This window comes from Salvia splendens, chromosome 5 (assembly GCF_004379255.2).
Source record: "Salvia splendens isolate huo1 chromosome 5, SspV2, whole genome shotgun sequence".
Lineage (NCBI taxonomy): Eukaryota > Viridiplantae > Streptophyta > Magnoliopsida > Lamiales > Lamiaceae > Salvia > Salvia splendens.
In genome coordinates, this window is record NC_056036.1 from 41,385,222 (window position 1) to 41,401,051 (window position 15,830).

Sequence of the window (15,830 nt, forward strand, 5' to 3'; positions counted from 1 at the left end):
GCAATCGTATATTAAGGGAAGATGGTATTAATAAGCTGCAAAGAGCATTAATTTCATTTCAAACCATTTTCTTCACCCAAAGAAAAATGCAAAAAGAAAATAGAAAAGCCATTTCGATCTCTTTTCATTTCCCTCTAATATTTTCCATTTTCTAATCTTTGGAGGGAAAGAAGAGGTTTTAATTTCCTCTTGAAAAATTCTCCATTTTGAACTGAGCCTACAAACTCTCTTTTCAGCTAATTGCTTTCAGCAGCTCACTTTCTTGACCTTGCAGATTTTGAATTCGAGGTACGAATCATTTGCTGCATTCCTGGGATTTCTGAATTTGTTTTGATTTTCGCGATTGAGTTAGTATATACGCATGCTGACATACTCCAATTCTACTGTGTTCTTTTGTGGTTAGCTTTTTGGGATTTAGGGTTTGTTTTGATTGGCTCAAGTTTGGGGGAGCTGCATGTGGATTTACAAAGTAGCTGAGTCCATTTTTTCTCGAAAAAAAAACTTTTTTAAGTGTTATTTCTCTTTAATTGAGGAGAATTAGTTCTCTGATTTGGATGCAATGGAATCAGTAGCTAGATATCTGCTGAGCTGTGTTTTTGGAATTTTTTTGATTTCCTGCATTTTTGCTCAATGAGAAATTGAGAATAGAAGCCTTTGTGGTTTTATTTATTTTTTATGTTATTTGGGGCTTGTGTATAGTATTTGTTAAAACTATTAAATCTTGTCCCACATCGACTTGGTGACGATCCTAGCTCATCTATATAAGTGTGGATAACCCTCCCTCTTATAAGGCCTTTTAAGGGGTGAGTTTGCCCATTTCTAATAGTATTTACTCCATTTAGTCAGTTCAGTGAAGCTCTTGGTGCTGTAGTCAAGGTTTAATTGAATTATTTAATTGTAATTTTACAGATAAAATGGGTTTGTCAGTAGGTTTCTATGCTCCATTTCAGGATTGTTAAGTTGATTTTAACAGCAACAAGAAAATGTCTGGAACTTGTTTCTATCTTGTACAATTACTCCATCAAAATGTAGATTTTGTAATGTTGTTTCCGTTGCATAAGGGATTTATATACAGATAGTACATTGTTTCTTTGACTAATTGAATTTAGAAGGTTTTGTGTGTATGTGGTGATGGGATTGCATAAAATTTTATTCTTTCAACCTAATGAAATCGAGTTTGAGTCTAATGAAAGTGTTTTACAGCTGGAACAGTCTTCCTTAAATGAGCAATGCAGACCAAGAAAAGAACAACCGGTAGAAATTCTCGAGAGGTTGCCAGCCCTAGGGTTCCAAGACAGCAGAAAAAATTGGCCGAGAATGTGCAGATTCAGGGAAAGAAAGTTGCTGAGATAATAACATCATCTGCTAGAAAGAAAAAAGTTGGTTAGTAGCCTCTTCAACCCGTTATCTGAAGTTTTTGCCTGAATGCAATGCTAAATCCATAAATTGGGAGGCTTAGTTCATTCGTTAAAAACTTTCCTAGAGAATTCTCTGTCTTCCCTAAATTTGGAGACTTAGTTCCTCCGTTAAATTAGGTGGCTGATTTTGCTACTAGCTGTAGCTTGTTTACATCTTTATCCTAATGTTTTGCTCTCTCTGGTTGATTCTTTGGGCACATCTTTGTACGATAAGCTCCCAAGTCTTAGTTTCTTAGTACTATTCATAGCCAGTCCCTCTTTAGTTTTTCTTAATTTTCTACCATTTTGGGGGTTTCTTGTTGAATTTTCAGTTAGCACAAAATCGAAGGTGGTTGAGGAATCTGATGGTGGAACAAATTTGGATACCAAATTCAGATTGGTAGATGCAGATGACTCCAACGTATGTTTGGATCATCAAGCTGAACATGAATCTCATGATTCTTCTTTAAATAAGGTAATCAGCTGCTCTGGATATGATACTCTTTCTTCACAATTATGCTTTACATTGTTTGATTCTGTCTTTGCAAAAATACACGGGCCATCTGATTTTTAAGTTATGGGAATAAGAATGGTGGTAACAACTTTTCGTATAACTTGTCAGAGTTTGTTTATTTTATTTGTCATATTATAGAGTCATGAGAATGGAGCTGCTAATTACAGTGCGGACACCATATTCTCTCCTTCCTTTCACCTTGCTAGAAGCGATGCCGATGATATTTCAAGTGAAGGTACAGTATTATATGAATTATGACCACTCTTTTCTGTTTCCATTTTTGTTTTCCAAGTCTATTTTCCGATGTCTAATATGTCATATATTTCAGTACCTTAACTTATCTCTGATTTATCTTTCCAGCAGACTTCTATAATTACTTCCGGAATGGGAACCAGGACTGTGGGAAGGAGAACATCCAGATTGATTGCCCAGGTATTTGCAAGGCAAAACGTATTTATCTCCGTAATTCCATAAATTCTTCCTTGATTAATTCACTAGATTATTCTCTCTGTGCAAATTTAGGTGGTGTCACTCTTTCACCTGAAGTTTCAGCTATTTATCTCTCCATGAAAAATTCAAACCTGGAATGCATTGATGAGAACAATCAGGACCACATGTCAGTTGATGTACGTCAGGAGGATGAAGATGCTGATGACTATGATGATTTTGACCCATACTTTTTCATAAAGAATTTACCCGACCTTTCTTCGGTGGTCCCTATGTTTCGCCCTCTGCTATTGCCTAAACAAACAAGAAGCTGCCCTTCAACATCACTTGTTCTGGACTTGGATGGTAAGCACAATTTACCGTTTGGCACTCCTTTTATGGTATTGTTATCGAGATCCTTTACCAATGTTGGATTGCCTAGTGGCACCAATAAAGCTGATTGGATAATTTACCTAATTGATTATTAAATTAAAATTTGAAATAAAGACGCCTCTTTTGGAGTTGAGCTGATTCACTGCTTATTGATTTTATTGTTTTAAGTACTAAAGTACATTTTACCAAGTAGTTTACTAAATTTGGAAGTCATATTTATCAGTCATTAGACAGGGCTACCAAAAATGACCTCCTAAATGAAAAAGTTCCGGTGCATTTTCTTGCTTTTTACAATGTCGTGATCGTTATATGAAGATGGTTGAGTCGTTGGACCAACATGTTTGTGCAATTGTTTATATTGGTATCTTGTCGATCTCATGACTATGCATAGTGAATTATTGTCTTCTTCTGTGATCTCTTACTTTACCCGATTATGAAATTGCACTCACAAAAGTTATTGTGTATGGCAGAGACTTTGGTGCACTCGACACTCGAACCATGTGATGATGCAGATTTCACATTCTCTGTTAATTTCAACCTGAAGGAGCACACAGTATATGTGCGATGCCGTCCTCATCTTAGAGAATTCCTGGAGAGAGTATCTAGGATTTTCGAGATAATTATATTTACCGCGAGTCAAAGCATCTACGCTGAGCAGCTTTTAAATGTCTTGGACCCTAAGAGGAAAATCTTTCGCCATCGTGTTTATCGCGATTCCTGTCTTTTTGTGGACGGAAATTATCTAAAAGACCTGTCAGTTCTCGGCCGTGACTTGTCTCGTGTCATTATAATCGACAATTCTCCTCAGGTACTCATAATTTTTATTCGTCGCGCCACTTTTTTAGCTTGATGAGATATATAGGCTTATTATGTATGTGATGGTTTTGCAGGCTTTTGGTTTCCAAGTTGACAACGGAATCCCTATCGAAAGCTGGTTTGACGATCGTTCTGATTCAGAATTGTTATTGCTGCTCCCGTTCTTGGAAAGCTTAGTCGGAGCTCAAGATGTACGGCCACTGATCGCCCAGAAATTCAATCTCCGAGAGAAAGTAGTCGCGGCAGTCTCCCCTTTAGAGTACAACGAAGGAGACCCGTTCCAGAGATGAACGTTGCGTTTTTTTGTAGTTGCTTCTGCTTTGTCTTGTCGAAGCAGTAGAAGTGATAAAATAACTACACAGAGGTAAAAGCAGTGTGATCTCAAGGGGTTGCAGGACTGCAGACGTGAACCGGAAATGAATAATTTAAGTTTATACAAGTTACATTTTAAATGGATGATTTATTCACTTGAATTGCCCTTCTTGGTCTCTTGATTTCATTTCTTATATGTTTGTGTTTTTGTGGCATAGAGTTGATAACCGATTTTATTTTGTTCGGTTCAATTATCGACTATTGACTTGACTAACTAATATTCCCTCCTTTGCAAATAAGAGTTTTATTTTTTTATTTTAGTCCGTCCGCGAATAGAAGTCTCGGTCTTTTTATACTATAAATGGACCATTATAACTCATTCCACTCACATTTTATTTAAAACTAATAAATTAAATACACTTGAGATTCATATACCACTAATTTTTTCCATTTATTTTTCTTATCCTTTCTTAAAATCTGGTCGAAAAGGAATAAGACTCCTATTTGAGGACGGAGGGAGTAACTGAATTCATGAATACACCTCTAAGTTGAATTAATCCCAACTTCTTAAGAATTAACCTGAAATGAACCAAACCCCAAAATTATGCTTATAGATTAACTAATAGTAACTGATTCATTCAATTCAGTTATTGATTAATTGATAATCGACTAAGCGAATACTTGTGCTCAATGGTAAGAGAGAAGTGAGACTACGATGATCCATCTTTCTAGCTTCAACTTCCATTAAGTATTGATTTGTAATTTCTTGAAAATATAATCAAATTAATGCTTATACAACATCCCTAGATAATGTTTCAATAGATCTGAAAATTAGTTACACACTTGAAAAAAGTAATTTATTTTTGCGAAGTAAAATAAATGCTTGACTATTTTATTGTGCCTAAGAATTTTGAGTTATGCCAACAAACCTTAGAGCATCGATAACGAGATAATCGAAACCTAACGGCATCAACAATGGGAGGATCAAATTCGTTATGCCGGGAGATTCGCATGGTCTTTAATAAGGGACTTAAGCTCCTACTAAATTGAAGATTTTCCTGTCTCTATTTACATAATATTGTCGAATTCTCGATATTTTGTGTGAATTGTTGCGCAAAAGCACATTTAATAAATTATGTGAAAATTATTATCTTGATATTTTTATATTCAAAATTTAAAATATATGCCCATTTGATCACGTGCACAGTTAGTAACACAAGTGCAGAATATGCCCATTTATGCTGAAATTACAGATTTGCCCACTGTTCACGTTCCCCATGCAGCCAAACTTACCGCAGTTATAAGCCGTTTGAACTCTGGTTAATATGAACCTAACCACGGTCTACACCTGCAAAAATTTACATATAAAACCCCTCCGAGTTTCCGAGTTTTCCAAGCTCCCGCCAGTTCACAGCTCATTTCGAAACTCTCATTTCTGTCTGTTCATTCGAAGCAATGGTGAGATGAGAGATCTATCACAGAAAGAGCTCTGTTTCTCCAATTCCCTTAGTTTGATCACTAAGCTTCCAATCGTAGCTAAGATGTTTACTGTTTTAACAATTTCAGGTGGTTGCACAGAAAGTGAAGGAATCTGAGATAACGGAGCAGGACTCGCTTCTCCTCGTAAATCTCTCGCTTATGCTTTTGATCTGAATTTTCTGTACGAATTATTTGTTTTCGGCATGAACAAACGGGTATTAACTTGTGAACTGCGATCGCATTGATACTGGTATAATTGTGATGATCGCGCTACATTAGACATCTGAATTTCCATTTCTATATGTTTGATTTCGGATCGGATTTTGGTTCCTGATGCACTTGTCGTTGTGCCTGAAGATATTTGCAAATTTATCTTATTTTAGCTTTTTAAAGGATCATGAATCATTCCCGTGAGATTTCTGAATTACTACTGTGCAACTCAATCGGTAGTTTAGCCCGATATCTATTAGCTGCTTGGATTGGGAACCGGATTATCAACATTTGAAATAACGGAGTATTAAGTTTGTGTGGTATCTGATCTGAATGACAAAGAATGACAGCTTTAAAATAAGATGTTAGTCACTTGATTTGTGATGATTGGAACTTGTAAATCATTAGATTATGTATATTGTCCGACTTGTAGGATGATTACGGCTTGTATTGCAGCTAGAAATGTCAGTTTAGCTAACCGATCTTATTCCCGATCTGAACCATTTGTTCTTTTTTTGAGCATCACTTGTAGTATTTGCTGGTGTCCTTGCAAATTAATAGTATTCCTTTTTCTCATTTTCTGTGTTTTGGTTCATCATTCCTAACAAGCATCCTGAAAATTGCTTCTGAATTTGATCAGACAAGGAATCTGTTGCGAATAGCCATATTCAATATCAGTTACATCAGAGGCCTTTTCCCTGAGAAATATTTCAGTGACAAATCTGTTCCAGCTTTGGGTAAGTTTCCAGCCATAATACTCCTAAAGCAACTTATGAAGTTAAATAGGTAATACTAGTGACTATGTAACAGACATGAAAATTAAAAAGCTTATGCCTATGGATGCGGAATCACGGAGACTCATTGATTGGATGGAGAAAGGTATATCCTAGACCTAACTTCACTATCTCCCATTTCTCTCACTCAGGAGCTAATTCATTCTGGTATCACCCTTTCTGTATAGGTGTTTATGATGCTTTACAGAAAAAATATCTTAAAACACTGCTATTCTGTGTCTGTGAGGCGGTAGATGGTCCAATGATTGAGGAATATTCATGTAAGTCTCCGAGAAGCTATTATTTCCAGAAAAATAGCTCATATACAGAAGAATTTTGATGATGGAAAGTCATCATTTATTATTTTCCTTAAGTTTTGTTTCCATATTTAACATTGTATAAGATACTACTAACACGTTTTGACCAGTTCTAGATCTGGCAAGCCATTTCGTATCGCTTTTAATTTAGCATACACTGATGCAGAACCTTTCTTGCAGTCTCATTTAGTTACTCTAGTAGTTCTGACAGTCAAGAGGTTTCAATGAACATCAATCGTAGTGGGACGAAGAAGGGTGGGACTTTCAAACATAATTCCACAACAGAAATAACTCCAAGTCAGATGAGGTGTTGAAGTCTACAACATTTCTATTATAAAATATTTGCTTTCTGTTCTTGCACATGATAAATGAAAATTCTTATTTAACAGGAGTTCTGCTTGCAAGATGGTTCGTACATTGGTACAACTAATGAGAACTCTGGATAAGATGCCAGAAGAGGTGTGGTTTCTAGATACTTGAGTTGTGACTGTCTATTGTTTTTACTTGATTCACTCGCATACTTATTGATTGTGTCCCATTCTTTCAGCGCACTGTTCTGATGAAGCTCCTGTACTATGATGATGTCACGGTAGAATTTTACATGAGTAGTTTATTTTTTCCCGCATCTATATTCTTCATTTGTTCATAACTGCTTTTATGATTTGATTATGGAAAAATGAATTAACTGAAGTGTTGCTTGCTACTGTTCAATAGTAGTGGTTTTCATGGATGCAGGGAGTTTTTGGACTCTTCTGCTAGCTTAGTCATTTGCTCATTTTGATTTCTTACATAACCTTTATTTTGCAGCCAATGGATTATGAGCCCCCATTTTTCAGAGGCTGCACAGATGAGGAACCACACAATCTATGGACTAAAGATCCGTTGAAGATGGAAGTTGGCAGAGTCAATAGCAAGTATTTGGTACTAAATCTAAAGGTACGGGATTTCAACAGAATCTTTTACTGTATCTAGCCGGCCTTCTTAATCTCTTCTCCAACTATAAACTCAACAGGTTAAGAGCGTGCTTGATCCTTGTGAAGATGAAAATAACGATTATCAAGATGATGAAATCAGCCTGGGAGCTGAGTCTCTCCAAATAGATGAAGATAGTGAATCCAACAGTGAGGTATCATTTGGATGGTTGCATTTGGTCCACCGAGTTTCAGTACGATCATCTAATTTTGACACGTAGATACTTGTCTTTTTTACCTTCTAACTCAGATGAGTAATTCAGATGACGATGATCAATACATTGTAGCACCCGTAGGTAAAATATCATCAAACAACAGACTTTTCAGCCTTAGATCAGTCTGCATTGCAAATTTTATAGCTTTAATCACACTAATTTTCTGCATGTTTGGCAGAAAAAAAGCAATTTCAAGAGGATAATGCAGCAGCGGATGAAGGTTCCATTTAATCACCTCAGTACCTTATGCCGGATTTCTATTTTCATATCGTTTAGAAGATGTTCTAATCCTTCACCGTTAATGCAGACAATACACAGGATCCAGCAGAAGATGAACACCAATTGGAGCGGGTGAAGGAATGGATTGGTTCTTATCACCTCGAAACAGTTGACCTCACTGATGTCCTCTCAAATTTCCCAGACATCTCAGTTGTAAAAATTCTATACATGAATACATGATACAAAGCATTAATTTACCTGGTATAAAGCATTCAAGTTATTCTGTTCAGTGTATCTGATCCATATCTAACCTCTCTGTGCAGATCTTGATTGAAGGTATAAATGAAAGATTTGAATGACTCAAGCTAATAGAAACGAAGTCGTAGTTACTTTACTATTCACCTATTAGCCTTCATCTGATGCTAAATTGGCTATTTTCCAGATATTATGGACATGCTCGTGAAGGAAAATGTTGTAACTAAAGCAACTGGAGATAGTTATGTCATTAACAAGAAAAAGGTTTCTTTTCTTTTTCTTCAGAACATTTTTCTCAATGCTTCCATTTATAACCTGTATGTTGAGTTGTGTCTTCTCCTTGTGGTATGCAACTGAACTGCAGAATTTCGACTACGAGTTTGATGTTGTGAAAGAAGAAGCTGATGTGCATGCAGTAGGACACGACGGAAAAGCTGGATGCGTAGATCACATGTACATGAAGGTATATAAGCCCTCAATTCCAGTTCAATTATTGAGTTATTACAAGCTGTATCATTCTTCACTTACACTAGCTTTGCCTTTGTCTCCAGGCTTTGTACCATACTCTTCCATTGATGTATATAACAGTAGCAAAACTTCAGAACAAACTTGAAGGCGAAGCCAGCCAGGGCACAGTTCGGAAGCTTCTAGACAAAATGGCAAAAGATGGCTACGTTGAGGCCACCACTAGCAACCGCAGACTTGGTTAGTACAGGTACATATTTTTCCGACACAAACAAAGATGCTGTAATTGACAGACATGCTTTCTATTCTGCCAGGAAAGAGAGTGATCCAATCTGACCTCACTAACAAAAAGCTGCTTGAAGTGACAAAGATCTTAAACTTTGATGCAATGGTACAATTAGTACTGTATTTCTTGCATAAGACTCTTGGTTTTCGATACTTAGCATTATGTCCTTCTTAACAGGACGTGGATAATACCGAATCAGGCGACAAGTCCACCAACAATCTAGAAACTGAGACTGCTGCTGGTGACTAATATTACCTTCTTTCTTAAACCAAAAGTTAAGTTAATTAGCGGCATGATTTACACAATCTATCATGATTTGGAATCAGGTACCAAGTACAAGGACTTATCCACGTGCGGTGGTCTCCACTCCATCGGGTCGGATATCACCAGGACAAGAGGCAGATCAGACGCAAACATGAATGACTCAACAGGACTTGGCAGGAAAATGGGCCGTTCCGGGAGTACCCCAACTAGCAGGGCTGAGGTCTGCTCATTCTCTAACTTCTTTTTTTATCCTCCTTCGTCCCAACTCAAGTGATACAATTAATTTTGGGACGAGAAAAATGGTGTTTAATAAAGTAGAAGAGAGAATAAAGTATGACAAAGAATAACAGTTAATTTTTATCAAAAGATAGCTTGGGACGTCCAGATAAAGAATACACATTATTTACCTTGGGATGGAGTGAGTGTAGAATATTAACTTGGTATAATTGAAAACACGCAGCCCGCAGCATCGAGAGAGAGTTTCGTGCCTGGGGCCGACGAGGGCAGAGGTGGCGACGACATGGACTTGGTCATGGAGAGCAAGTCTACTCAGGACAAACGTTTCAGAAAAACAAGCACGGTAAACTTCTTGTACATGTGTTTCTAATCTTTTGACTCCTTGACAAATCTGATTGTCAGCATTTTAACCATTTTTTATGTGAATATAAATTATTATAGGTGAAAGAGCCGATCCTTCAACACGCAAAGCGCCAGAAATCTGTGGCTGTGTGAGAATTTTAGTGCTCTGTTAGTTTTCTATCAGTTGATGATATAAAAACATCCTTTATTATTTTTAACTTTTCAAGGTACTGCAGCATGATTTTTTAAGTGCATAATATAGATTTGACGAGTGAGATTCCTCAATGGGGATTAATCAGTTTAGTAAATTTTGAAATACTATTATGTTTGTAATTGTGCCGCGAGGATTCGCCCCCAACACGTTTGCTCCATTCGTTTCGTTCCATATAATTTTTAGATGAAATACAGTAAATTTTTTGAAGCTATTGATTAGTGTGTTTGAAAATAAAATAAAAAAGTTGGTTGAAGGTATTAAATGGTTGATTTTTGACTGTATCAAATATAGAGAAAAAATCGGATAAGTTGTTTTATTATTTCCAAAAGTATTACCACGTTTGGAAAATATTGAAAAGGAAAAGCATGTACAGTAAATGTGAATAGACGGAGTATTAGCTGTATCAATATTTCAATATGATTCATGGAGTATTAGCATATTCTAAAATTGTACATTGTTTAAATTTTAAAACATGTTTAAATATGATATGTATTTCTATATTTCATTTATTACTATAATTTTAACTTTCAATTGAAATATGGTACGTTTACATATTCAATACCCTAATTGCGACAATGCTGATCTGGTTGATTAATTCCTCCGGACCCCTCCCCTCGAGAATAGGAAGGAATGTGAAACGACACGTGGCATCAGATTCACCGGCACTCCACAAAACTCCCAAAATACACCTCGCGACTCCATTTGTTTTGTTTCTCGCGATTCCAAATGCAAAATCCGAAAAACTAAATAACTGCAAAACTCAGCTTCACCTCCTCACGCCAACACCATTTCTCTTCCACACTCCAAAATGGCTTCATCTCAGGTTACACGCATCAATTCCTCTCCCACTCTCTTCCATTTCTACATTTTCTCTCGCTAATCTCTGCTTTCTCCTTCTTTGTTATGGCGATAGGTTGAGATGGAGGGATCCACCGTTAATGGCGCTATCCAATTGAAGCGCCTAGGTTTTGTGAGGTCTCTCGTCATAAACGCCGTCGTTCTGCTCTCCAACATCTACGATCACGCGAAGCAGAATTCTGGCTCTCTCAGACCCACCGTCGACAGGGCGGAGGGCGCCGTTACGGCGCTCGTCACCCCGATCTACCACCGATTCAGAGACGTTCCGACTCATCTTCTCGTTTTCCTCGACAATAAGGTTTTTTTATTTTATTTTATTTATTTTTCCGTGAATTTCACATGCGATGCAGTTATTTATTGTGAGAATATGGTTTGATTTCGTGATATGCTGAGATCTATTACTGCTGTTGATCGATTATTAGTGCACTTCTCGATTGATTACGTCAGTGTCGTCGTTCTGAATTTTGTTTGCTTTTTTTTTGTTGATGAATTTTTTTATGTGCTTGTTCGGTGATTGATGATCCACATGTGAAAAATAGCTCAGAAATGCTGTGGAACGAGTAAAAATTTATTAGGCCGGGCATATTTATGCGTGGTATGTCCAACCAATCACAATGGATTGGCTAGACGCATAATGTGGCAATGTGTCCGGAATACTAAATTTTTACTCAGTTATCCGACCCAACGAGCGACTCTAATTATATGGAGTAGTATTAAAACTGTAATTAGAAGACACTACAAATGAGATGAAATCTGTTTGATAAAAGATAAATATTGTATTAGGAGTAGAAGATAAAGAATGTAGATGTAAGACGTCACAACCAGTTTGATTAATCGAATAAAAGGATACAAGAAGTTATATCCAGAGAGGCTATAAGAAAATTAAATGCATAAAATGTAAACCTAATTCAAAGAGGAAATACAAATAAAGTCCTAAACCAACTAGGAGGAGTATAGTAGTTTCAGTTATTCTCTTTATGCTTTGGATATTTGTTATGTATATTTGTTTGTTTCATTTGCCAATAATATCCTCACTTGAACCCTTCAAGGTGATCTTCTTCCTTTCTAGTTATTGTTTCCCCATATTATCATTTAGTATTGAATTATTTTGCTTTTGTTTGACGTGTGTTTTATGTTTTTGACCGAGGGAGTGCGTGCCCTCCTTCTGCCCTTTGCTAGTCTCTGGTGTGCTAGCAATAGGTTTCTTTTGTTGGTGCTTTTGTGGTTTATGGACTTTGCTTTTTTTGCTTGTTGTCTTCTGAAACTGTTTGCTCTTTGCGTGTTCAGTTTGCAGCCTTTTGTTTATCGAAAAAAATGTTCTCGTTTGAAAACTATTTACATATGGTAGCGAGGATCCATGTTAGTTGCAATGTTATCTAGTCAATCATTTTCCAGATAATCTTTTGATTGTTCAATTGCTTGTGTTAGGTGGACGATGCGTCTCACAAGTTCGATGAGCATGCTCCGCCCATGGCCAAGAACGTGGCTCTCAAGGTCCATGTCATAATGAAGAAGGCGTCCGCCACAGTTGAAGAGTTGGTCGAGGAAGCCAAGGTTGGTGGTCCAATGGCTGCAGTATATCGATCCTCGTCCATGTCCAAGACCTTCGCTATCAACCAGCTAGCCATGGTGTGGTACAAGATCAACCAGCACTCGACTCTGCAGGGAGTGGCGGAGGTTGCTGCCCCAACCGCCAGAGATTGGTCGGAGAAATACAATAGCTTGGTCCAAGGCATGAGAGGGAAAGGCTATAGCTTGTTCTGCTACGCCCCGTTGGTACCAGTCGAGGAAATGGCAAAGGCGTATAAGCGAGTGGAGGCATCTGCCGCGGATAAGGAGGAGGAGGCATCCAGCTCGAGTACGAGTGAATCGGACAAGGAGTAGGTCCGGGTTGGTTTGTTCGTGGTTGTAAATACTGATAGGTGCGCGTGTTTCTTTCTCATCCCTCTTTGAATTGTGGAAATGATGAGCGTGATCGATATATCGGGGGATTTTCTGCGAGCGTATGGTGTCTTCCGCACACAGAAGCAAGGAGGGGCTTAAGTTTCTACCGAGCTAAGAGTTTCTTTTTTCTATTCGTATACTATCATTGAATTTTCGATATTTTGTGTGAATCGTTGTGCAAAAGCAACTATCGTCACAGCAGAACACGACAAAAATTTTGTCTTGAAATTTCGAACTTTAAATTTAAAATATATAACCCTTGATTAACAAATTTTTGTCTCCGGCCCTGTTTGGTGTTGAAATGATAAAGTCCGATAATCATATTGATTCATGAATTATCATGTGGATGTTTAACAATATATCTTGCTCCTTAATTGTTGATTTTATTTTTCAGTGTTGAATTTAGGGTTTTTGGTGTTCCAAATTTAATCTTTGTGAATTGTGACCTACAGTCAAATTTTCTTCGATAGCAATCTTTTGTTTTGCAGTTTGATTTTACTAGTTGATACTAATTTTCACACTTAATTGTTAACTTTTAATTAATAATTGGCTGTTAGGATGGATTAAAGTTCAGTATACAACCATGAAATTTGTTTCTCAACTAAAAAAACCGTCTTAGTTTACATAATATTAAAATAATGAATTTAAAATTTACTATAGGTTATTAAAAAATTTTAAGAGTTCTACTAACATTGTTTGTGTAGTTAGATAATGGGCTCTTCCAATGATTAATAGTTACTAAATTAAGCCCATTTAGTGTAGGCCTATATCTTGAGGCTAAAAATTAACTTTATTTACAGAATAAAATTCTTTTAAAACCGCCAGGAGTGCCTAATTTTTACCCTAGGCTTTGCCTAAACTAAACCGCCTCTCCAATCTATAATTTTTTAAGCAGAAGAGATCAAACTACTTCGTTCTGAGATTATTTTTTATAAAATTTATATTGTGCAATTATAATTCTACCCTTCATTACTGTAATGAAATACTCTTGTTTCTCCTATGTTCATTCAATTTAGGCTGCAAATTGTTTCCATTTCCACTAAATGAACCAAACACTAAAATTCCTGGATCCGTCACGATCACTCATTATGTATAAGTGAAATAAACACCCCCGAAGGACCAGACTAGTTGTACTATGAGATGAATAGGGATGCATTTACTAATGTGTGAGAAATTATAATAAAAGAAATAAATGCTAGTAATTAATATGTAGTAGATATATGTTGACTCAATTAGGGTAAGATGGAGAGAGGCATGATTTGATAATTAAGTGATTAATTGTTGTGTATAGACATATAAGTTGACACAATTAGGGTAAGATGGAGTGAGACATGATTTGATAATTAAGTCATTGATTGTTGTGTACATCAAGAGAGGAAGCAAAAATGAAGAGGTTGCGATATATACAAAGCTTTGCCATGTGATAGGCTACAATGATTTGTTACAAAAACGTGGCTTTATAATCTAATGGTCTTGGCCTTGCACTTGGTAGCATTAGAGGGACCACAAGATTGAAATAACTTCCATTTCGATCAGTGGCGGATCTAGGATCCTAAGAAGGGGTGAAATAAAATTTAACGGAAGCTAACGGAGGGGGAAGGGGCGACGTCGGAAGCTATCGGAGGGGGCGTCTATGGAAAATTTACGTCCGGGTCCATGGTAGCAGGTCGCCCTCCCTGGATCCGCCATTGATTTCAATAATATATTTATTAGTTATTACTAAGCCGGCTCTTTTAAGGTGTGATCTTTTCTCCACTCATAACAATCAAATTACGTCTTCTCGTTTTAATCGATTTGTTACTATAAGTCTATAACACTATAAATGTTGAATTATAGGTTCCGTGTGCCCTCGCTGGTTTGGAATTATTGATCTTTTATAATAATAGTCGTTCTAGCTACCGCCGATCCTACAGTGCGGCAATCTACAATTCTTTAACGTTGGGCTCGTTTTCATTCTTCATCCGACATCCATTAATTGTCGGTGACAACTGCCACACCACTCCCCCTTCTGACGCAACACGGACATTCTCGATTGTATTGGACTATACTAGTTTCGTTTCCTAGAATCGCCATCTGACGGACCAGTAATAAGCAACAAAGAGTGTTTCTGGTGAGAGGTCAGTAGTGTGTTGCATTAATGGGTTTGCAACAAAGAGGGGGTTCTCTTATTTAAGGAATCAAATTATTTTGTACTGCTTTTTCCCCACCAAATGCTTCACTTGAGATAAACAGGTAATTGATGTCATTTGTACAAAAACTCATCAATATTTTTTGCTTCAATGCTATGGTTGGGTTACTATGGATCCCTTTAATGCGTATGCCTGTCTATCTCAATTCTATTTACTATTTCTTGGGCAAATTATAAGACAAAATCATGAATTTTGGTCAAATTTTAGCTTGTTTCGTGACTTTATAAGTCAATAGTAAAATTGAATTGAATATTATTCTCACTTTTGCCGTAGGGTCTAATTGAAATGAAATTGTATCTAATATGTCATAAAAAAATTCTACAAGGATGTGATCGCCTATAAATTTTAGTCATTTTTCTTAATACACTTGGCAAATAACTCAATCTCGTTATCAATATGAAACACGTATAAACCAAATCAACACCATATGATAAAAGGAAATCAAAATATTTTGTCACATAAAATTTGAGAAAAATGTTAACATTCATAACTTTTACTGGTAATTTTTATGTTTTTTCTGACTGCCCTTTTTAAATTTTATTTCCTTTATTATTTTGTTCAGTAAATTTTGAATCCGAGAGTAAAGGAGTAATTATTATTAATTTCCTTTTTTAAATTAATTTTCTTCAATCAGATTCCTATATACACGGGAATGTCTTATTTGTCAATCACAGCTGGTGAATTTAATTCTTAATAATAATGACCTCTAATTCTAACAGATACCAAAAAAATCA

General features: G+C 36.5%; 3 protein-coding genes across 5 annotated transcripts; all 3 read left to right on the plus strand.

The window, feature by feature from the left end:
* Nucleotides 1-57: 57 nt before the first annotated feature.
* On the plus strand, nucleotides 58-4,024 carry LOC121801867 (CTD small phosphatase-like protein 2). Of its 3 annotated transcripts, none has more exons than XM_042201309.1 (8): nucleotides 58-288; nucleotides 1,204-1,383; nucleotides 1,730-1,872; nucleotides 2,050-2,146; nucleotides 2,272-2,343; nucleotides 2,434-2,703; nucleotides 3,201-3,538; nucleotides 3,621-4,024. In XM_042201309.1, the coding sequence occupies exons 2-8, from the start codon at nucleotides 1,230-1,232 to the stop codon at nucleotides 3,834-3,836; spliced, it is 1,290 nt and encodes a 429-aa protein (XP_042057243.1). In that variant the 5' UTR covers nucleotides 58-288; nucleotides 1,204-1,229; the 3' UTR covers nucleotides 3,837-4,024. The 3 variants fall into 3 exon arrangements, with proteins under 3 accessions (XP_042057243.1, XP_042057245.1, XP_042057244.1); XM_042201311.1 differs by having other exon boundaries at nucleotides 2,275-2,343; XM_042201310.1 differs by having other exon boundaries at nucleotides 1,213-1,383.
* Nucleotides 4,025-5,247: 1,223 nt separating this feature from the next.
* LOC121801866 (meiosis-specific protein ASY1-like) lies at nucleotides 5,248-10,312 on the plus strand. The gene is made up of 22 exons (XM_042201308.1): nucleotides 5,248-5,316; nucleotides 5,425-5,481; nucleotides 6,188-6,284; nucleotides 6,358-6,426; nucleotides 6,509-6,601; nucleotides 6,818-6,944; nucleotides 7,027-7,096; nucleotides 7,185-7,226; nucleotides 7,445-7,573; nucleotides 7,650-7,763; nucleotides 7,859-7,904; nucleotides 8,002-8,043; nucleotides 8,131-8,255; nucleotides 8,366-8,378; nucleotides 8,485-8,561; nucleotides 8,662-8,760; nucleotides 8,849-9,002; nucleotides 9,077-9,153; nucleotides 9,226-9,289; nucleotides 9,375-9,532; nucleotides 9,773-9,892; nucleotides 9,991-10,312. The coding sequence occupies exons 1-22, from the start codon at nucleotides 5,314-5,316 to the stop codon at nucleotides 10,042-10,044; spliced, it is 1,830 nt and encodes a 609-aa protein (XP_042057242.1). The 5' UTR covers nucleotides 5,248-5,313; the 3' UTR covers nucleotides 10,045-10,312.
* Nucleotides 10,313-10,769: 457 nt separating this feature from the next.
* On the plus strand, nucleotides 10,770-13,178 carry LOC121801868 (REF/SRPP-like protein At1g67360). The gene is made up of 3 exons (XM_042201312.1): nucleotides 10,770-10,928; nucleotides 11,019-11,261; nucleotides 12,392-13,178. Exons 1-3 carry the CDS (start codon nucleotides 10,914-10,916, stop codon nucleotides 12,845-12,847), a joined length of 714 nt encoding a protein of 237 aa, XP_042057246.1. The 5' UTR covers nucleotides 10,770-10,913; the 3' UTR covers nucleotides 12,848-13,178.
* The last annotated feature ends 2,652 nt before the right edge of the window (nucleotides 13,179-15,830 follow it).

Excerpts from the sequence above, each read along its gene's own strand:
- LOC121801867 (XM_042201309.1), top strand. The coding sequence starts at position 1,230 with ATGCAGACCAAGAAAAGAACAACCGGTAGAAATTCTCGAGAGGTTGCC. Across the intron at positions 1,873-2,049 it reads ATGATTCTTCTTTAAATAAG|AGTCATGAGAATGGAGCTGC; the intron begins GTAATCAGCTGC and ends GTCATATTATAG. Across the intron at positions 2,704-3,200 it reads ACTTGTTCTGGACTTGGATG|AGACTTTGGTGCACTCGACA; the intron begins GTAAGCACAATT and ends TGTGTATGGCAG.
- LOC121801866 (XM_042201308.1), top strand. Across the intron at positions 6,427-6,508 it reads CATTGATTGGATGGAGAAAG|GTGTTTATGATGCTTTACAG; the intron begins GTATATCCTAGA and ends CTTTCTGTATAG. Across the intron at positions 8,562-8,661 it reads ATGTCATTAACAAGAAAAAG|AATTTCGACTACGAGTTTGA; the intron begins GTTTCTTTTCTT and ends ACTGAACTGCAG.
- LOC121801868 (XM_042201312.1), top strand. Across the intron at positions 11,262-12,391 it reads TCGTTTTCCTCGACAATAAG|GTGGACGATGCGTCTCACAA; the intron begins GTTTTTTTATTT and ends TGCTTGTGTTAG.